Genomic DNA, 19702 nt, shown 5'->3' on the forward strand with positions numbered 1-19702 from the left:
TCATGTATATGTGTGTGAAATGAGCTTGTTATACCTCTAGCCAGCCACATTGTAGAATTATTTCTGATCTACCTGATAGCTGCACATGCAAATTACACTTGAGTTTAGCATGTTTCACCTCTGGATAAATGCTACCCTTCTTTATTCAGTAGGAGAAGGCTTAATATTGCTAGCCTGTTTAGTTTTTGTTGTTTTGTAGGACAGGGACTGATTTTTTTTTTTTAATTGTTTTTTAACAGGGACTGATTTTTTTAAATTGATTTTAATAACTATCAAGCTTTCCCGTAGAGATTTTTGGGCTTTTTATAAGGCTCTAAGTCCTATTTTTGAAATAGACCTTCACTTCTAAGTGACGTAAGTACTTCTAGAGAATTTTACATAAGTAATTATCATATTATATATTAAAGATAATAGGAGAGAAAGCTGGAAGTAACTTGTTGGAAGTGGTGTAGGTAGTGCATGGTGTAGGTTGGAAGTAAACCACAATGCTCTCCCTAGGCCTTTCAGCTGCTGTTTACTTTTTAAATAATGTTTCCTCTTCCTTTCATTCTGAAGTTTTGGCACATCATACAGGTGGGGACCACAGTAATTACTACTTAATTTAGCAGATTTAGGTTGTAAACGGTAGCTTGTAAGAGGATGGGTGAGAAAAAGTAGTCCGTTGGCCCTCTTTTCACTGAGACAGGGAACTCCTGAGAAACATAGGAATAGATCACTGCTTGTTTGATGTTGAGCATGTGGCTGGGATGCCGCTTGGTCTTCACGTAGACCATGCAAGATCAGGCAAGGCTCTGTACTCCCACTCCTTTAACTGTGCTTTTAAGGAAGGATCGTGAAGCATCTGGCCCTCAGCTAGAAAGTCAGAACTCAGGAAATGCCTTTGCATGTAGCATTTGCCAACTGTGGTTTCTGGTATGTTGGTGGGTGGGTTCTGAACGTGGCCATCTTGATAAGAAAATGCCTAAAGCCAGACCCTGTTCATCAAAGGACCGTTTTCTTTATCTCTCATTTCAATTAAATGTAGAGTTTCTAAAAACAAAAATGCACCGTACTCCTCTCAGAACCACATTTAACCTCTTAAACCTTTTCATGTGCATCAGGAGTAGCCAGGTCACAGTTAAGGATCAATCTTATCTTCACAGATGAATCAATTTCCCTTGAGACTTTCTCTAAAATATTTTGTATCCCCTGAAATTTTGTGTGTCACATCTTACCTTAGATTATTTTTTATTTTTATTTTTTTCCCTGGGAAGATTTTAGAGGAACATATAAAGAGCTATAAAGTTCAAAAAGTGTCCCTATTTTAATTTCATAAATTATAAAAATGTAAACATAAAAATATTATCCGGTCTGGGGATTATTATGATTCATATTTTTCCTCCTAAGGAAGAATGGAGAGAGAAAACATCACATAATTTGATTGGGTTATTTGAGAGGTATATTGTCTAGGTTTTGTTTTCTGAGAATTACACTTTCAAAAAATGTATTTGGGATTCAGATAAAAGGGTGGGGACAAAGCTAGGTTTTGGAAAGTGATTGTGTTTAAGAAGAATGCATGTTTAAATAATACTGATAGGAATAAAATACCAGTAAAGGATCACACCATGTTTTTTATAGTTTCTTGTACTCTTTCCCAAAATGTCTGCTATTTACTATTCTTTGCGTTCAGGTCTGGCCCAGGCCAGTTGGTTTTGTATAAGATTCCTGGTGTTAACAATCATTAATTGAAATCCTATCAAGTGATGCAGAAGGAGTCTTTGTCTGCGGTGGCATTTGTGAGAGGCAGGACCCACTGTTGGTCCCTTCCCTATTACTGAGGGGTGGCAGCTCCATGGGGGCTTGCTCAAGGCCTGTGGGGCTGTGGCACAAGGCAAGAAGTCCATGCAGCCAGAAATATTTCTCCCAGCTGCACACTTCCCATTTCCCATAAATGCCGTGCTCCAACTGCAAGGGGTCAAGATGCTGCTTTCCTGCCCCACGGCTGCACACAACACTGCCAGGTCCTCCTTGCATGTGAAGAAGGGTGGCTGGATTGTGTGGTGGGGCGCATGGGTGACGAGGAAGGGAGCAGGGTGTCCTGTGGGCAGCATCCCCTGGTGCTGCCATTGCAGTCACACCATTGGCCTTGGGCAGCTGCCCAAACTGGGATAGAGCCAGATAGGGCAACGAAGGAGCCTACCCTCCTGTTATGAATCCCATGCCATTGTAATGCTAGATGTGAACCCATTAAGCACCCACCCAAGATCTGTTTGGCTTTGATTATGCTGTGTACTTTGCACAAGTATCGGTGTCCTTGGTGGTTTTAATGAGCATATCAGAAGTATGTATCTTGGCTCCCCTTCCCCTTTCTAAACACGTTGGGAAAGCCCAGAGATCCTTGATTGGTTTCAGAGCTCTTTGGAAGCTTTAGAAGCCCTTGCTGAGATTGCATTTGGCTTATCAGTGCCTGGAACAGTTTTTTCAAGAGCTCCAACATTAAAAAAGAGCTAAGTTTTATCACAGAACATCTTATCAATAGTTGGTTAGTTTACTTGTTGGCAGACTGTGACGAATTCAGTTTTATGCTTCCATTCTGCTTTTAGGCTCTAGCTTGGCATTTGGAGTTGGTAGGATTTTCTGCTTTCTACAGGGCCAAATGTTGAAGTCCTTGCTTGGCTTTAAGAGCAGAATTTCACAGCAGTTTCAATGCAAATGAATGAATGCTGATGAAAAAGCTGAAAACTGCTTTTTTTTTTTTTTTCTATGAAAAAAAGATTGTTCTCAAGTGTTAGAGGTGTTTGAAACTCGGCCAAGTTTATGAAAATACTTCCAATTTATCTTTCATGCTCTCCTGAAACGTTTATTGGAAACATGATTTTAATAGTTTTCAAGAGTTATGGTGAGTTAAAATTTTAGTGAGATCTTGGTAACTATCTCTATAAGAACCCTGAACTGTTAGAAGCTTGTTTCAAGATAGTTGGAAACAAACACAATACTGTCAATTTGGCTTTTTTTTTTTTTTTTAAATTTCTGATTAACATGTTTATTTGATACATTGGCACCAGCTCAGGTGTATTTAAATCTGTTTTTTTGGTCTCTTTGCAAGTGCAAAGATGGTACTCTAAGAACAGGTTTGTCTCCAGTTGTCTGCAGTTTGGACTGACAGAAAATACTTTCAGAAGCTGTTTAGACTGGAAGAGTAAGTTCCTGCTATAATGACTTATTTTAGGAAGAAGGTTGTAATACCGCATATGTATTAATCTCTACAGAACTTCTAAATCCCATAAGAGTCCATGGTAAAGGAGCTCCTGGAATCCTTCCCATCCCATAAAGTTTATTCATAAAACGTGACGTTCTGAGACCTTCTCTCAGTGCACAAAACATTGTTGTGAAACTATAGCCACAACTCTAGAAATAAGGTTTCAGCTTTTTGCAGATCTGGAGGAAGGCTTGCCATTTGAAAATAATCATGTTTTTCCTTTGTAGCCAGTGGCCAATATTCCTCTATGCAAGTTGTACTGCTGCATTTGGGCTACTACTAACTCTTTTGATAGCTTCATTATTTAAATCTCCTTGAATACAAGTCTGTAAACTGTTTGGGGGAAAATGTTAAATTTCTGTTTTGCCACTACTTAACATTTTTTCCATCATACTATGAAGAATTGAATGGGACAGGGTTATTGGTCAGTACTATTGGTTAGTAGCAGATTAAGCAGCCTATAAGACCATCCCATGCAGTGAGAACTGACAGGGTCTTCCTTTAAATTCTGTAATGGAAAAGGGGGAAATTTTTGCATTGTGTAGTGAAGGAGTGGTGGAGATGCAGGCCGTTTCTTCACCATCTTGTAGCATGCACAAAAACCTTTCTGGCTAGTGGAAGTTTGGGGAATGTGTCTTTTCATGCCCAAACCAAGTCCCCAAAAACACCGTGCAGTGAGAGATACAGAAAAAATATACAGGGATGCTGGTCCCTGTGAGAGTGATCCAGTAAGTGGATTTCAAAGATTGTTTGGAAGGAATACTTTGGTATTGGTCAGTTTCCCTCACAAGAGCTGTAACAGCTATATTTTGGTAATAATGCATATTTTCACAGTATGCAAAAGCTACAAGTGTTGATAAACACAGGTGAACACTTATATTTGCTCTTCCTGCTATCAGATCTATAAGGCTTTTCTCACGCCTTTACTGAGCTGGCTGATAAAACTCTTGGATGCTCATCTAGGCATATGGTTCAGGTCCTTGTGCAAGCTTGTGTGTAATGGCTGCAGAAGAGGAGAGGTGGGGAATGTGTGTCACCACATCCCAGCCTGGGTATCTCTGATGTTACCCTAATTGTATGAACCATCTCTTCGAGCACTGTTAAGATGATGACTAGATTTTGAGGGAGGAGATATGACCATGCTGTAGCAGAGAAATGTACCAAGGTTGCAGTCCCGGAGCTGAGGGATTTTGCCTGTCACCCACGCAGCAGGTGCTTCGGCCCTTGGTTGCTGGCCAGCAGGCTGAAGGGGATGCTTTCTGAACTCTGTGAACAATGGTGAGGAATTGAGACAAACTCAAAACTGTCTTCAAACATTGCTGCATAGATGTTTGCTTACAAATGCATTTCTTCATGGATACCTCAACTTATAAGATGTTTAAAAATGAAAACCAAAACAGAAATAGAACAATAACAAAACAACCCATGTAGAGCATGCCACAGCCCCTCTTCTTCCTTCTCATGGGCCTGCTCCCTGAGTGGCTCGCCATTTTTGTGCTCACAGATGGAAGCCAAGGCTTTATATGCTTGCTAGAGGCTCCAGAGGGCTTGGCAGATCAGAGCTGCGTGGCTTTCCTCATGCTCTGTAACCTGTCTGGTGATCTGTTCAGCTGCTAAATCATCTAGATCCATGTCCTAGGACTTCCTGTCCATAGTGCTGACTGGCACTGATGTGGTGGCTGGTGCTGAGGAGGAGCTTAGCTGGGGCTGTTGTTTATGTGCTTGCACTTGTCTCCATGCAGGCCATGTGGGTAAGGTGGATGAGATCTGGAGCTTGTGCTGAGGAACATTGCACTTCAGACTGTCCTCTTGCAGACAGCTTTGAAGCATGGGTCGAGCCCTTTGACACGGGTTTCCAGGTGTACTGTGCAGGCTGATGGAAATTATGGTCTTGAGGGTTTGCTGAGGCCCAGCCCAACCTGACATTAAGGAGCCACCCAAGACCTTAAGAGACAAGGAGATAGATATGCTGTGTCCTAAAGCATTCTTTCCATGCAGTTGTCACTAAATAAGGATAAATTTCAGGTACTGCAGTGCAGAAACATGTATTGGCACATGGGTAAGTAGAGAAACAACAAAGAAAAAATGCACTTGGTCTTTTGTTATACTGGACTAATTTAAGTCTCTAGATCATTATGTCCTGATGCATGTACTGTGATGCAAATATTGAACATGTATGATGATTTCATTTTAACTCCTTGATACCAGATTATATGTATTGCCCTCTGTAAATTACCTTTTTTAAGACATTGGGGTATAGATGGTGATGCCTGCATGTGGCAGAGCCCCAGCTGCCTACCTGCAGGGGGCAGAGAGGAATTTTGCTGCTTAGGGAGAGCTTTACTCAATGGTCCAGGTGTAGTGTGGTTTGCCTTTTTTTTTTTTTTTTTTTTTTTTTAACTTTTCCCATTGCTTTCCTCTAAAGCATTAGGCATGTACCATGGCTGGAGGCAAGAATCCAGCCTTGATGGAGCGCTGTCCTGAACTGATATGACAGGCCTTGTGGAAGTGTTCAGCCTTGACCCTTTGTTGCTTTCAAGAGGGAAATCCCATTAGATAACAACTGTACTGATGAGACTGGAAGCATATGTTTAAATTTCCTAAGACATAAAGAAAGTAAAGAATGAAACTTTTATGTTTTGAAGGAAGTGAGGAAAAAAAAATGTTGGAAATGTATTTTGTTTCTTGAATAGTCTTACAAAGTGTTGTACTTCTAACACTGCTTAATTTCCTATTCAGTTCCTCCCTGGAAGAAATTGGAAAGGCTTGCTGCAGTGGGAGAATATGTTTCATGGGTTGTTAGGTCCTCTTGGAAAGTGAAAATGGATTGGGACAGGAGAACGAATGAGGTTTATCAGACAGCAGAAATTGGGAGTGAGTCTAAAAGTCAGCACAGAGGTTAGAGTGCTGAAGAAACCTCTGCTGTGAACCACAGCAGTGAAGGGATAACAGAGATAGTTTAGTTCACTCCTTGCCAGTATGCTAAAGTGGATTTGAATGAGATTGAATGTATAACTAGCCCCTAATTTCCAAAGCATTTTTGTGTGGGTTTAGCAATCTGATTCCTGTCAAACCCAATGACTGTCATATTGACGCAAATACCAGGCAATATTTAGAAAATTTGGGAAAGGTATTTTGCCAAGCAAGGGAAAAAAAAAGCAAACAACCCTCTCTTTTAACATGCATTCCTATAGAAGTCAGAAATACAGAAGAAGGGGAAAAAACATACTGACGTATTGACCACTCTAACAAAAATCATACTGTACTGGTCTTTTTTTGGAGTGTTTTTTGAAGTTTTCCACTGGCTAGAGGCTTTTGAACAAAAGAAAAGAAAAGACACATCTTCTGTCTTCAATTAAATTTGTTAATGACTAACAGAGCAATGCAGTATGTGTGGTGCGTTTTAATTAAATCAGAGGAGACATGATTTGGACAAGATTTTAGTTTCACTTTGAAAGTTATTAAATAAACTGACACTGTTTGCTCTCTGAAGGTTCCTGGGAGCATCCGGTTAGTCGGTAATCCCCGTGCAGCTAGTGAAATAGAGGCGATTCCAAAACACCTAAGGGCCATTACCAGATATTAAAAATGAGGAGGCCATTCAGCCAGGGGTTTAACTGATCATTAACCTGCATGAAGCACAGTCCTGATCTGAGGCTCCAACTTCATATTTTTAAGCTAAGTTCAGAGATGACAAAGGCTCAAACTGAATATTTCAAATCTCAGTTTTTTATTTTGAATACCTCTGAGCTGTTCAAAAAAGTGGCATAAGTTGTTGAACAGTCGCTGGCTTTGTTGAATAGCTTTGCCAGCAGAGTTTATTGGGTTGTTTTTGAAGCTGAGATCTCAACTAGGGCTTGGATGTTGTTCACCAGTAAAAGTCAGAATAAGAAGATAGGAGTTCTTGGTACAGGACTGTCTCCATAAATTGTCCCAGCAGGAAATGCCCTTCTTTTTCCAGAGCTGTCTGTGTGTGCGCCTGTGCATGCATTCATGTAAACTATTCCAGCAGAGCAGCATCAAACCCGAAACCTGGATTCAGACCATGGCTTCAGACTTAAGTGAGACAGTAGATGCTCTTGCTGCTATGTGGTGGCACACATGGGTGAACAGTTCCCAATGCCTCACATCTCCCAAGTTTACTGTTGTTTATTGGGGTGTCTGTCAAAGCTTGGGTGTCCATCCATGCCCATGCAGCAGAAGAGTCAAGGCCTATAAACACTTTTGGCTAGCCGCACATCTATTCTGTATGTTTGTATCACACTTACTGTGTTGTGGGTCTTTCTGGCTTTCCTGGCTAAGTAGGAAGTGAATATTAATGTTTAGAGCATGCTTGTTAATATATAGGTGTGTAGTTTTATATACAATCTGTTTTTGAAGGTGGTGTTGAAATTAACAGTCCCCAGAAATAATTGGGGTGGGGAGATCTTGCATCTACATTATTGGCAGCTTGTTTGTCTTTCTGTTTTGTGGATTCTGCAAGTCTTATACTACATGACGGCAAGCAGGAGTCCTACAAGTCCAATCGTAACTTGCTGGTATTTGAGTACCATACTTCTTGCTGCTAAAGCTGAAATTTCTTAATAGTAGTTAATGCTCCAAGCAAACAACAGATCAGGTATACATGAGAGACAGCAAACTTTAAAATTTTCCTGCCAAAATAGTAGATTGCTTTTCATTGCTATAAGAATTGGTATATGATGCTGGTATGCATAAACTACAATGGTATTGGTGTGGAAGTGAGTGGGAAACAGTGGCCCTTCCCTGTACTGCTGGAGGGAAATGTGCTCCTCTGGAGGGTGGCTCAGAGCTGGAGCAGACCAGAGTCTGTCCCTCGTTAGTGACAGTGCTGGAGCGTCAGGAGAGGAGTTAAAGTAAACCTTTGTGAATGCTTCCCTCGTACAGTTTTCTCCATTTCAGTTGTCCAATGACAAGACGATGACTGTATCCTAGCTCTTATATGGAGACTATTGTTTGGATCTTAGTGTTTATTTGAAAGCAGTGAAAACATGACATAAAACAAAAGCTATGCTTCATTGGAAATAGTCTATCACACCTGTGAAATGTTATGCTTCTTTATTTCTGGATTGTGTATTGCCCCATAAGTAGCTGATAGAGAATGCAAACACCAGCAGGTATGTTTTTCTAATCAAGGTTCAATTTACAGTGGAAGTTCTCCTTGGAATATCGTTTTAGCACTTGCCTTGGAGTTTGTTTTGTTTACTATTGCAGCCATACATGCAGATGGTAACTTTTCCATGTGAGAAGCAGGATAATATTAATATCTCAGGAACTGAGGACAGACAGAGAAAATGAAATTCTCTTCTCTGTAGATGACCAAACTCCTGTCTGTGCTATTCAAGGCCATCCTGTTCTAGGAAAGCAGGCACCCGATGGGATTGAGTGCTACACAGGCTCTATATAGGTCTTCAGTACCCCAAAGTACGTTACTGTGAGTGTTTAAAATTTCAGAGGCTTCAGGCTCTCACATTTTGATGGTACAAGTTTGTTCCCAATCCTGCAGAACTTGCCCATGCAAGTAGTTCTGTCGTCTGCTAAGTCATTAGCTCCATGATAATGTGTCCATGTGAGCATGCAAACTCAGTTCACATGTGCTTCCATGATTTGCATATGTCCAAAACCAAGACTAAATAATCTGATCTGAGTATATATTTTAATATATATATCCACTTATATGTTTGGGTAAGCATTGCTCACAGGTTTCATTGAACACAAAGTTCTGGCATTGCTGCTGTTTATAGGCATCCAGGTAGAAATAACTATGAGTTAACTTGTAAAAAAAAAATTAAAAAATGAGAGGAATAGATGTCATAGCTGTAGGATGGCTTCTTAATACTGAACTCTGTAAGAGCGCAGAAGTCTTACTACTGGGAAATGCAGAATCTCCATTACTTGAGGTATTTAAAACTGGACTGGAAGCGTAAGAGACAGTTCAGCATTATTTGATAATGAAGTGCATAGCCTTATTTTTATGAGTACTCAAGAGATTTACTCCAAGACCTTATGTATGGGTTGCCAGACTCTACCTACTGTGTATGATTTAATACGCCAAGTGTTGTTCATCTGTGAAATGAAGTCCCTGCCCACATGCCAGTGTCCTAAAGTGAAATCTCATAGGAGGATGAATAAACAGATCCTTTTTGCCCTGTGAGATGCATACATTCAGTTCCCTGCAGTGAACTGTATTGGGGCATTTCAGAACAGGCCTTAAAAAAACCAACAGTTTGTCTACTCCGTGAGAACATGAAAGACACTGTGGCATCTTTCGTTTTCCCAGGGAGGGAACAGTTAAAAATATTCTTCAAACAAGGAGCAGATGTTAATGTCATTAAAATGGGTTTTCATAAAAAACAGAGTTCTGTTTCTCTTGCAAAATGTCAGTAGCTTTGCAAAGTTCTCTACAAGCCTGCCTACTTATTTCAGACCAATGGCACACAGGAGAGGAGGTATAGGGTGTACTATTTATTGTTTCTGAAACAATTCAGATATATTTCTGTAAGTTATTTGCCTGTGCATTTTAAAACTGCCTTGACTTGGGAAAGGAGTAAATGAATTGCTGAACAATTAGGGAAGTGTTTGAGGAACAGAACAAGAACAGAGAGCAGTGCAGCAACAGACAGAATCCACTGTTGATAAATGGATGCAGAGAGGAGTAGACTATGTATGAGAAGGCATGGTCTGGGCTGTGTACGTGCCTCTGTCAGGTTCTAAATCCACAATAGTCTCAGAAGAATAAGAATTTAAGGGTTATTGTGATCAGCTCACTGAAAACTCAGTTCTGCATGCAGGAATGGTTAAAGTAAAAATAACAAACAAAATGTTAAGTGTCTCTCTGGATGACCTCTGGACATTCCTATTGTTAGTATGAGGAGATGTTGGAACCTCCCAGTAATAATTTCCTTTTGGAAAGCTCTCACGTCTCCTTCCTCCTCCTCATTTTGCTCTTTTAAATGTTGAGAAGCTATGAAAGGCCCTGCAGTTCCTTTCATTGTTGTAATACATGAGCCTAGACTCTTACAGAGACATTTGACTTGAATTCATTGGTGTGAATGACTACTCGAAAGTGCCCTAGTTTTGTTAGTGGTTTTTTTTTTTTTTTTTTTTTTTTTTTTTTTTTTTTTTTTTCCTGTTACTTTGCTTAGGGGTCTTGTTGTCCTAGAGCAACTAATCATCTCAGAAACATCAGAACATACAAGGAAAACAGGTTGTGAGACATGCATGCCTTGTCACCATCATTTTTCATCCTTTAGATGCCCAAGTGAATTTCAAAATGATCTGGAGGAAGGTAATTTGCCTCTTACTCTGCTCCATATGCAACATGTTCACCTCAGGGCCACAAAAGAGATCGTTTCTCTGTCAGTGAAGTTACTGAAGAAAGTAAACAACAACAAATGTTTGGCTTTTAAATAATGGGGTTATTAAGTGCAAGGATCTATAACTGACTCAGCTTCCCCTCTCTCTTCTTTGTGAAGGCGTTCAGAAGCATGGCAAAATCTTGGTTCAATGTCAGCCTCTTTCAGGAGAACTAGTTCTGCATTGCTATAAACTTACAGAGCTGGTGGATATGCACCCAACTGACTGAATACTTAGCATTGCATGTGTTGACCTTGGTGATCACTCCTTGGTATTACAAACTGAATTGCAAAATGTCCCTGTAACTCTAGTTAAAACAGTGATGCCCCTCTACTGAATGGCCTGTATGGCTTAAGCAGTGTGCACAACACTGAAAACAGCTGAAGGTGAAGTCTCTTGGGCACTCACCAGTGGAACAGTATGCCACTAATACGGGTTAGCCCAGGTCCACTTGGCACTGTGCTCATTGCCTTTGTGCAGTGGATTAACAGGACTGTGTCCAGAATTGCATGTTGGGTCTTGAAGCTTTACAAGTATGATAAGTAATGCTTATTGCAATTTCTGGCTGGAAAAAAATAATAACGCTAGTGCTGTCAGATTAAAAACCAATATGTGGAATGCCAACAGGCAGAGTGTTTAATGCAGTTATTGAGAAGGACACCTTTTGTAGATGAGTGTGACAGCCAGTTGGGCAGAGAGACTGTTTGGAAGTGGAGTTTTGCTCACCTTATTTATCTTCAGTTCTTCATTTGCAGGCACAGATAACCCAAGCTGAGGATACTTGCTTGGTCAGCATTGATGATTGCTTAAGAATTGAGTGGACGAAAGGCATATGTTCTTTGTAGTGCTGTAGAGATGAAAACTATAGGCAAGAAGATGGAATTTGGTATTAGGAGTCTAGCCCCAAATCAAAAATAGTTAGATGATGTAAATCATTAACACAGTGGTTATTATATAGACTGTAAGTGTTCCTCCAGAATTTTTATAGTTCACAACATTATTTGGAAAAGCAAAGAAAAAAATTGTCATTCTTCTGACTGTCCTTCTTTAAGGGGATAGTTTAAAACAGTTGTGTGTCTTACTACAAGTGCAAGAGGCTTCTCCTATTCCTAATGAGCCAACAAATAAGTCAGATTTGCCACATAGAGCCAGAATCTGCATGGTGGTTGGGGCAGAGGAATATTTAAAAAAAATCTCAAGCTCTTCACAGAATTACTGAATGGCTGAAGTTGGAAGAAACCTCAGGATGCCATCTGGTCCAACCTTCTGCTCAAGCACAGACCCCTAGAGCAGGTTTCTCAGGACCACGTACAGGAGGCTTTGAACATCTCCAAGGAGGGAGTACTTTTTGAAGGAGTACTGTGAGATTTTAGAAGATAATCATTTTGCTGTTACTTTTATCCCATGTGGAGGCAGTTTTGTTTGTGTGCCCTGCAGTAACCGAAATATTCCAGAATGGGTGGCAAAGGGCTCAGATCTCACTCAACTGGAAAAAAAAATAATAAAAAAAAAAAATCAGTTTGTGACATAGCAGTAAATACAGGCATGTATTAGAAATCTGTAGGGCTGCACTGGAGCCCAGTTTATAGTTTCATAAACATCAACTCTTGGATCTGGCATCTGATTAAAATGTATGTTTTGGCAGAAAAGTGACACAATCTCTGTTTAACTAATCCTGTTCCAGAGGAAAGAATTCTACTTTTGTAATTTGCCAATCATGTAAATGCCTTTTACAGGAGTCTTCTCAGAAGACTCCCTTCTTCAGGTAGTACATATGAAGATATAGCGATTTCTTGGGGTATTTTTTCAGTGTGAAAACCTAAGCCTGTACCTTCTTGCATGAGAATCCTTTACCAATCTGTAAAGCACAAAACTGTTCCCTTTTCACAAAAATAATTGCCTGGAAACGGTAAAGGGATTTTTCAGGAGGAAATAAATAATGACTGTGGTATTTGAGCAGAACATAAAATGAGTATCAGTGCCCATGACAAGTGCAGCCATAGGTTTATTGAAAACTCTGAGAAGAAAATTGTCCGAATGATTCCTCTCTGGACATCCAGAATCCTTCATGGCTTCAGACAGAATGGATTGACTGATTGACTCGGTCAGTGCTCACTCCAAAGTAAGAGTGCCACCTACTGAACCTGCTCGCTCCTTCCCACAGAAGGGTGAGTTTGCTGTAGAGATTTCCCTTTGGAGTACTAATCCATCCACACCCACCCCTGTAATTTATGAGGTTTAACAAGATCGCAGCCTGGGGTGGAATGGCTGCAGGACTGCACAGTAAGCTGTTTCAGTTTGTTCGCATATGCAGGCTCAAAGGGGCATGAGAGCCAAGCATGTGAAATCGTGGTAACTGATGGTGCCTCCGTTTAAATTACATTGTTTGCATTTCTATTTCCTGCCTCAGTCACTGGATTAGATGGAAGAACGTCGAGGAGAGTCTGTTAGGTTGGGTTTAGCTCCAGCCCTGTTTTTAATGCTATCGCTAAACACAAGGTGGTTTTACCCTAACTGCCATTGAGCTTGCAGCTCCTTCCCACCTCCCTGGATCTGTCCCTGTTCGGCAATCACCCTCTGGTCTTTTGAGCTACCTGATCCAGCCTGACCTTTAGTGGGGACTGTTAGTGTTAGGTCAGAGGTTGGACTCGATGATCTTGAGGTCTCTTCCAACCTAGAAATTCTGTGATTCTGTGATTCTGTGAAATTCGACTGGATGCAAGTGCATGCAATACGTTCAGTCAATGATTTACGATGAAAAGGGAGGACTGTTTCCTGGACCATTGTTTTATATTCGGGTCCTCTCCCCTCATCATCTCTCGGCAGGCTGGAATGTGACTTCTCTACAAGCAAATACTTGTGAAGGCAGCTCTGCGCAGCTCTCAGGCTGCTCGGTGCTCGGACAGGCTTGCTGCAACAAAAGCACTTTTTGTGAAAGCTGAATGGGAAACAAGCATTTGTTGATCAAGTTGTACAACTGAGAAATATACAGGGTTTTCCACAGTTGGAGGTCCAGCCATAGCAAAGAGCGTCTATTAGAGAGAATACAGTAAAAAAGCTAATAATCATATGATCAGGGAGCAGAGAGGGGTGAAGGGAGGGGAGGAGGATACCAGATAGATAATGAGCTTCACAATAGGCAAATAGAGTGTGTCATTACAGGAGCTGAGGACCGACCAAATGGTTAACCTGTGGGGTGGAAAGAGCATCCAATGAGTCTCGCATGCCTGAAAGGATAATGGCATTTTTATTATCTCATTCCACGCCCTGATCATCTGTCCATTTGCTCCCTGGAGCTGGCAGCAGTTTGCACTGATTCATACGCTGCAGACATGATCAGCAGATCATACTGCAGGCAGAACTTGTCAAGTCTTTCCAAGTGAGTTGTCTATTTATTTTGATATCTATATGGATTTAGCCATTTTGTGTTGTGTAGCAAGGGCTGGATGGTGTTGATGGGAAAGGGGACAGAATGGTGTAAAAAGTTGGGAAGTTGGTTGAAGTGGGGAGTAAGCCTTGGATGCAGACTGGGTTCTTTTGCTCCTTTTTTTTGCTATATTGTGCTATATAGAACATTGTCTAAAGGAATAGTCTTCACATGTATGTATCTTTTTTAAATTGAAATTGCAGACTTTATTCCGTGCTTTATTCAGTGGCAGAGTAATACATTGGAAGGGTTCGTTGCTAATCAGACTTCTGGTAATGGGAAGTTTACAGAAGTTTCATACTTTGTGTGAAAACTTTCACATAACTCAGCTTGCTTAATTCACTGTGTAAATAAAGTCCTCATGGCACATTCAGCTCTGAATGTGGGAGGGAAGCAAGAGAAGAAAATCAATTAGCCTGTGCAAAATTGCTGGAGAAATTATCTGGTTTATTTGGGTCCTGTTTTGTTGTTTTGTTTGTCTGCTTTATATGTTGATGAGTGAGAAACAGGGCAGTACTGTGTTTCTAAAATACTGTGAAGTGATTTATGCCAGGGTTTTGTTTAAAATCTGGGAGAGATTTTCAGAAGAGACTGGGATTTCTGGGTGCTGTTTTTTGGAGTTTCCAACATCAAATCCTGTGCTCTTGTATGAAGGGAGGGAGCTCAGAGATTTCTGAAACTCAACCCCTCCAAGAAGTCCCTTCCAGGAATCTGAAATCCTTCATCATGATTTCAGATATTGGGCAATAAATACTGATTTAATTAAGAGCACGTCAAATAAACTTGTTTTGTATTGGACCGTGGTGGAACACAGCCACAAGCCACGGCTGCCAGCCCTCCCGTATTTCTGTATGAGAATGGAGAGCTGCCCAGGCAGGGAACCAGCTTCACCGCAACTGTTGCGAGGGGAAAGCAAAGGAATGGAAAGGAGAAGCGGATGAGGTTTAGGCATTTTGGTGCTGGTATAGCTGGTGGAAACCTGGACTCTTTGCACCTAGTGTGGGGTGCTGGCCCAGAGTGGTATGACCCAGGCTGGAGGCTCCGAGACCTTACAGCGAGCTTCAGACCCTACTTGCTGGCTTGCACTCGGGCCAATTTAGCTAGATTGGACAGGGTCTGGCTGTTTTGTTTACAAAACCAGAAATCTTTGGATATCCTTGCTGAGAGAGGTTCTTCTACACTCTTCCCTCGGATGAGAGAGGGAACCAGCAACATGCTGGTTTTGTGCCTTGTGCATCTCTGAAGTGTTGGGTGAGTGCTGGGAGGAATGCCCTACTGTGCATCTACATTAGCACCCACAGTTACGCTACGTGAAGTGAAGCCACTGAAGTCAGTGAAATGTCTGGATGTAGACAATTCAATCCTTTTCTCTTGAAATGTGATTACCTACCGTACTCCTGTTTTTCTGTGTCTTGGGAGTTTTGTATCCTGTAGCTGCTTCTAAACAAGGGCAGACACACCTTGACAACCAGATATGGATTTTCTTTTGTCAGGGCTTCCAGTAGCATATCTGGAGAACAGCAAAGCTCTCTTGGAGCAAGGACTTTCAAGAGAAATGAAATGTGTGGCCAAAATTTGGAAACTGATTTATTCCCTTTTAACAAACACGTCCATGACCTCAGGCCAAAAGCGGGGAAGACACCTTTAGCATTACCCACAAAGGCTTCTTCAAAGCTTTGCTCAGTGAAATACATGATGAAATACTGCCCTTCCCAGGCTGAGGCATAACGTAATCATTCCAAGTGCTCATGCCTTCTCAGGAGATTGCAATGGAAAAGAAAAAGGAGTATTAAAATCCATATAAGTGAACTCTCTGGAGACTTTCCAGGAAAAGGCAGGAAGCTGTTACTGCACTGCTTTGAATGAGGTACAATAAGAATTCTAACTTCTTGCAAATGTCCTCTAATGGCCTCTTTTATATGATAGTTTCAGCTGCAGCATTTAAAGATACTTTCTATGCTCTTGGTGTACTTGTAGAAAATCCTGTAATTGCTAAATAGTTGAATATAATCCTGTTAGCATTCGATATGCTGGAAATTAAAAGCAGAAGCTCTCATCATAGCCAAGAAATCATTCCGGTTGGCCTGAAAATATAAAGGCTGCTAAGTAAATATATAGGGATTGAATTGGCTCACTTTGCTGGACACTCCAATAAGTGTTTACTGTGCAAGTTCCTAAGGAATGCAGAGGTATTCTTTGTCAACAGGTAGAATGTTTTCTTCCAGTAAATTATAACGTTTATTCATACTTCAAGATTGTTTGTTGGAAGTCAGGATGTTGGAAATTCACCATCACAGTATTTTCTGATTGGTTCCTCATATTCTTGTATATCTTTTCTGTTTCTTGGCTGCATGTTCAAGACAGATTATCGACTATATTTTTTTTATTAGAAGAGAAGGGTGGAAGAAGACACCTTACATCTCCACAGACAGCAGAAATGGTGGCAGCATTGTGTCATCTGGTTAATTCTGCTCTGAAAATAAATGTTGTTCATTTTCACTTGAAGCCATCTTTTTCCTTCTTTCTGATCTTCTCTGTTGGACATGCTTTTCATTCCTGTTCCCCAGTGGGCAATAGCCTGAATCCTTAATTTGCAAAAGCCTTTTTAGATTACTGAGGAAAAATAAGATGGGCATAAAGTAACTAGACACCAGATATGCTAAGATGTTAGCTTGCAACAAGCCTATTTGTGTCCATTTTAAAAGCTAAGAACAGCAGTAAGTGTCTGAAAGTGGCTCATCCCCTTACACTGTCCTGTCTATTTGTGAGCTGTACAGCTTATATCCAAGTTGCACATCAGTGTCTTATGCTTAGGGATGAAGCCCAAAACACTTGGGATGATAGGTGAGTGCTTTTGATGCAGATATATTTATCTCGGTGTGGACCGTATTTATGTTGAACACTCTGGTGATAATGTTTCTTGTGTACAGAGCATTCGTGATGTATTAGTTGTCACTGCCAAAGTGCACTACATAGGGTTTGTGTCTGGTTTACAAGGACATGGGCTACTGAGGACTAAATATCCACTTCAAGATTTTTATGCTGGATTTAGGAACTTTACTCATAGTGGGTCAGCAGAAATTTTTGACAAGAGCTGAAACATTTCTGAGAGAAATTATCCTTCTTGGTGGTAGGAACATAATGGCAGAGAAAGGACAGGTCTATAAGGAAACATCTCTGAGATTTCTGAGGTGCTTCTCTTCCTCCAGCACAAGCAAGGCACTGGGGGGGTGAGGGCACAAAGCTGGATTAATCTGCATGGAGTTTTGGGCACCCACCTGAGTTTAGTCATGATTCTATAAAAGCCAAATTTCTAAGATTAGTTCTCAAAAACCCTGAGCTCAGTTTTCTACTCTGTTTAAGCCAAGACACTGGTGAGAGGTATCAGAGCCAAACTGGTGCTGCTCTCTGGGAATCGAAAAGCCTGAGGTGAGCTCAGAGAACTATTTTTCATGAACAGTAAATTTAGTAAAAACAAGAAAAAATGAGAGTTCTGGGCAGAGCAGAACTGTTTGGGAATTCACCAGATTCTGAGACTAGCTTTGTCTAAATGAAAACATTTTTTTTTGTTGTTTTTAATTAAGTTTTGGACACTTTTTCTACATAAATTATTGAGTTTCCTCTTTGCAAAATTTTTTTTGAAACAAAACATTCTGATCTTTTGTTTCTAAACGGAATTTACATAAATTTAAAAGAAAAAAAAATAAGTAAAAAGAAAACAAAAAGATGAAAGATTTGCCTTCTTCTTTCAGGCTGACTTAAAATAAAGCAATCCTGAGCCATATCACATATTCCATATTACTTCACTTTGACATTTTTATTTATTTATTTATTTATTTCTCCTGCTTCAGCAAAACTAGAAAATTCCTTGTTAGTGCAGATCTTTAATCCAGATAGGTCCTCCACCGCTACCCAGTTGGCATAGGTGTGGCTGTGTGGGATAGGGGGTGGCAGAAATTCATCCGTCTGCTTCATACCCCTGCCTTTCCTTCCCTGCCAAACCTGCAATCCCAGGCCTCCCCCTCCACCCTTTTCCACATTTGGAATAAAACAAGAAGGTCCAGAAGGATCAGGAAGAAATTCTCTGGTGATTATTTCATGACCTCTGTGCTCTTCTATCCAATTTGAGTATCCAATGTAGATACAGTAAAGTAGATACTTGAAATCCATGCATTTAAAAATCCATCCAAGTGAAATAATTCAATTGGTAGTTTGAATAATTGAAATGCTCAGACTTACCTTTGTAACTTTTCACTGGTTTTGATTTTATTTTGTTAAAGAAAACACAGAGAAAGCTTTCTTTGCTGTATTTTAAAGTACTGACAGTTGTTTTGAGCCTTGTAAGCACTGAAGTGTATAAAAAAGTCTCTCTGACCTCAGTTAGGCTGCTTACATGTATAAGCAGCTGCAAAGCCAAGATTATAATTATATATCTGTATAATGTTAGCCTTTATGCATTCATCCATTCCAATTTCAATTCTATATTTTATAAAATCTATGATCAGATTTTGGAGCCCAAACTAAGCTGATGTCGTCCCTTTTAGTTTAGGACTCAGCCCTTTTATTCTCCTCCTGTGTTTTATTTTTATTAGTTGCTTTCTTTTTGTGCTGATGTGCAGCACATATTGTTAAAGCCACTTATTAGAGCCAGAATTTTACAGCATGGAGACTGTCCTAATAAGGGAAAAAAACTAGCCCTTTATTGGTGAGGTAAGAGAAATCAGGCAGCGGATAATTTTTTTGCTGATTGAGAAGGATAAGGTGCGGTTTGGCAGGTATCGCATTGGTTTGGCATTTGCTGACATGGTTCCTCTTTTCTGCAGTTCAAATCCTTTGCAGAGCAGACAGTCAGGGAGGGCTTCCCCCCTCCCCTCTTCCTTCTCTTTTTCACAAGTGTTCAGCAGTGCCATAAAATCTCCCTGTGACATACAAACTGGATGTGGTAACGAGAAGTTTTTGCAAGCCTAACAGTGCCGTATTGTAATCACCTTTTAGGGAACAGCAGGTACACTGAAACACAGGTTTCTGTGGGGGGTTGTTGCATATCTAAAGTATCTAAACAGTTTGTGAAGTTGACAGAAAAAATCACACTTCAGTCCAAGGTATTATGATCCAATTTGTCTATGTTCAAACATCCATCATTGAAGGAAAATATAAATTGCAAGAGTTAGTTGACACTTTAAAGAGCTCAGCTATTTTTCTTTCAAACTGCTTTGAAGGCTTACATTGAATTCCAGGAATGATCTGAACTCAGTGGAGTTCCTCTGGTTTTAAGCTGAGTTATGATGAGCAAAGTTGCAAACGAGGACCTAAGTTGATATCTAAATTCTTTCCTTCCTTAGTCTCTGTTTGTTTCTTGGTAAATGAAATGTCAAGCCAAGTGTCAGCTCTGCTAAATTTCACTTGGTGCTACACCAGGAGACCACAAGGGATGTAAAGTGGCTGCCCTCTTCCTACCCAGTGCCCCTTGGGTGGCTCCTTGACCATAGGAAGAAAAATAGTTTACCTAGTCACTAATTGCCCTGTTTTCTGTCACTCATTTATTTTCTTCAGAGTATTATAAGTTTGATTATGTCCCTTGTGAAGCATTTTTTCCCCTATTTTTTTCCCCAACATAATAATTTGAGAGTACATATCCTGTTATTGTTGAAGCTAGTTCACTG

The 19702-nt window shown here is 40.4% G+C and overlaps 1 protein-coding gene across 7 annotated transcripts in view; it reads left to right on the forward strand.

The window, feature by feature from the left end:
• The window catches only part of CALD1 (caldesmon 1), a 193501-nt gene that overhangs the window by 126274 nt on the left and 47525 nt on the right, over positions 1-19702 (forward strand). The window contains exon 1 of one of the 7 annotated variants that reach the window (XM_032187935.1): positions 13685-13991. The exons of the other annotated variants lie outside the window; for them this stretch is intronic. Within the exon in view, the coding sequence (XP_032043826.1) occupies positions 13945-13991 (47 nt within the window). The 5' untranslated portion in view covers positions 13685-13944. Of the gene's footprint in view, positions 1-13684; positions 13992-19702 lie in introns of those variants that run through there. 7 annotated transcript variants of the gene reach the window in all.

This window comes from Aythya fuligula, chromosome 1 (assembly GCF_009819795.1).
Source record: "Aythya fuligula isolate bAytFul2 chromosome 1, bAytFul2.pri, whole genome shotgun sequence".
Classification (NCBI taxonomy): domain Eukaryota; kingdom Metazoa; phylum Chordata; class Aves; order Anseriformes; family Anatidae; genus Aythya; species Aythya fuligula.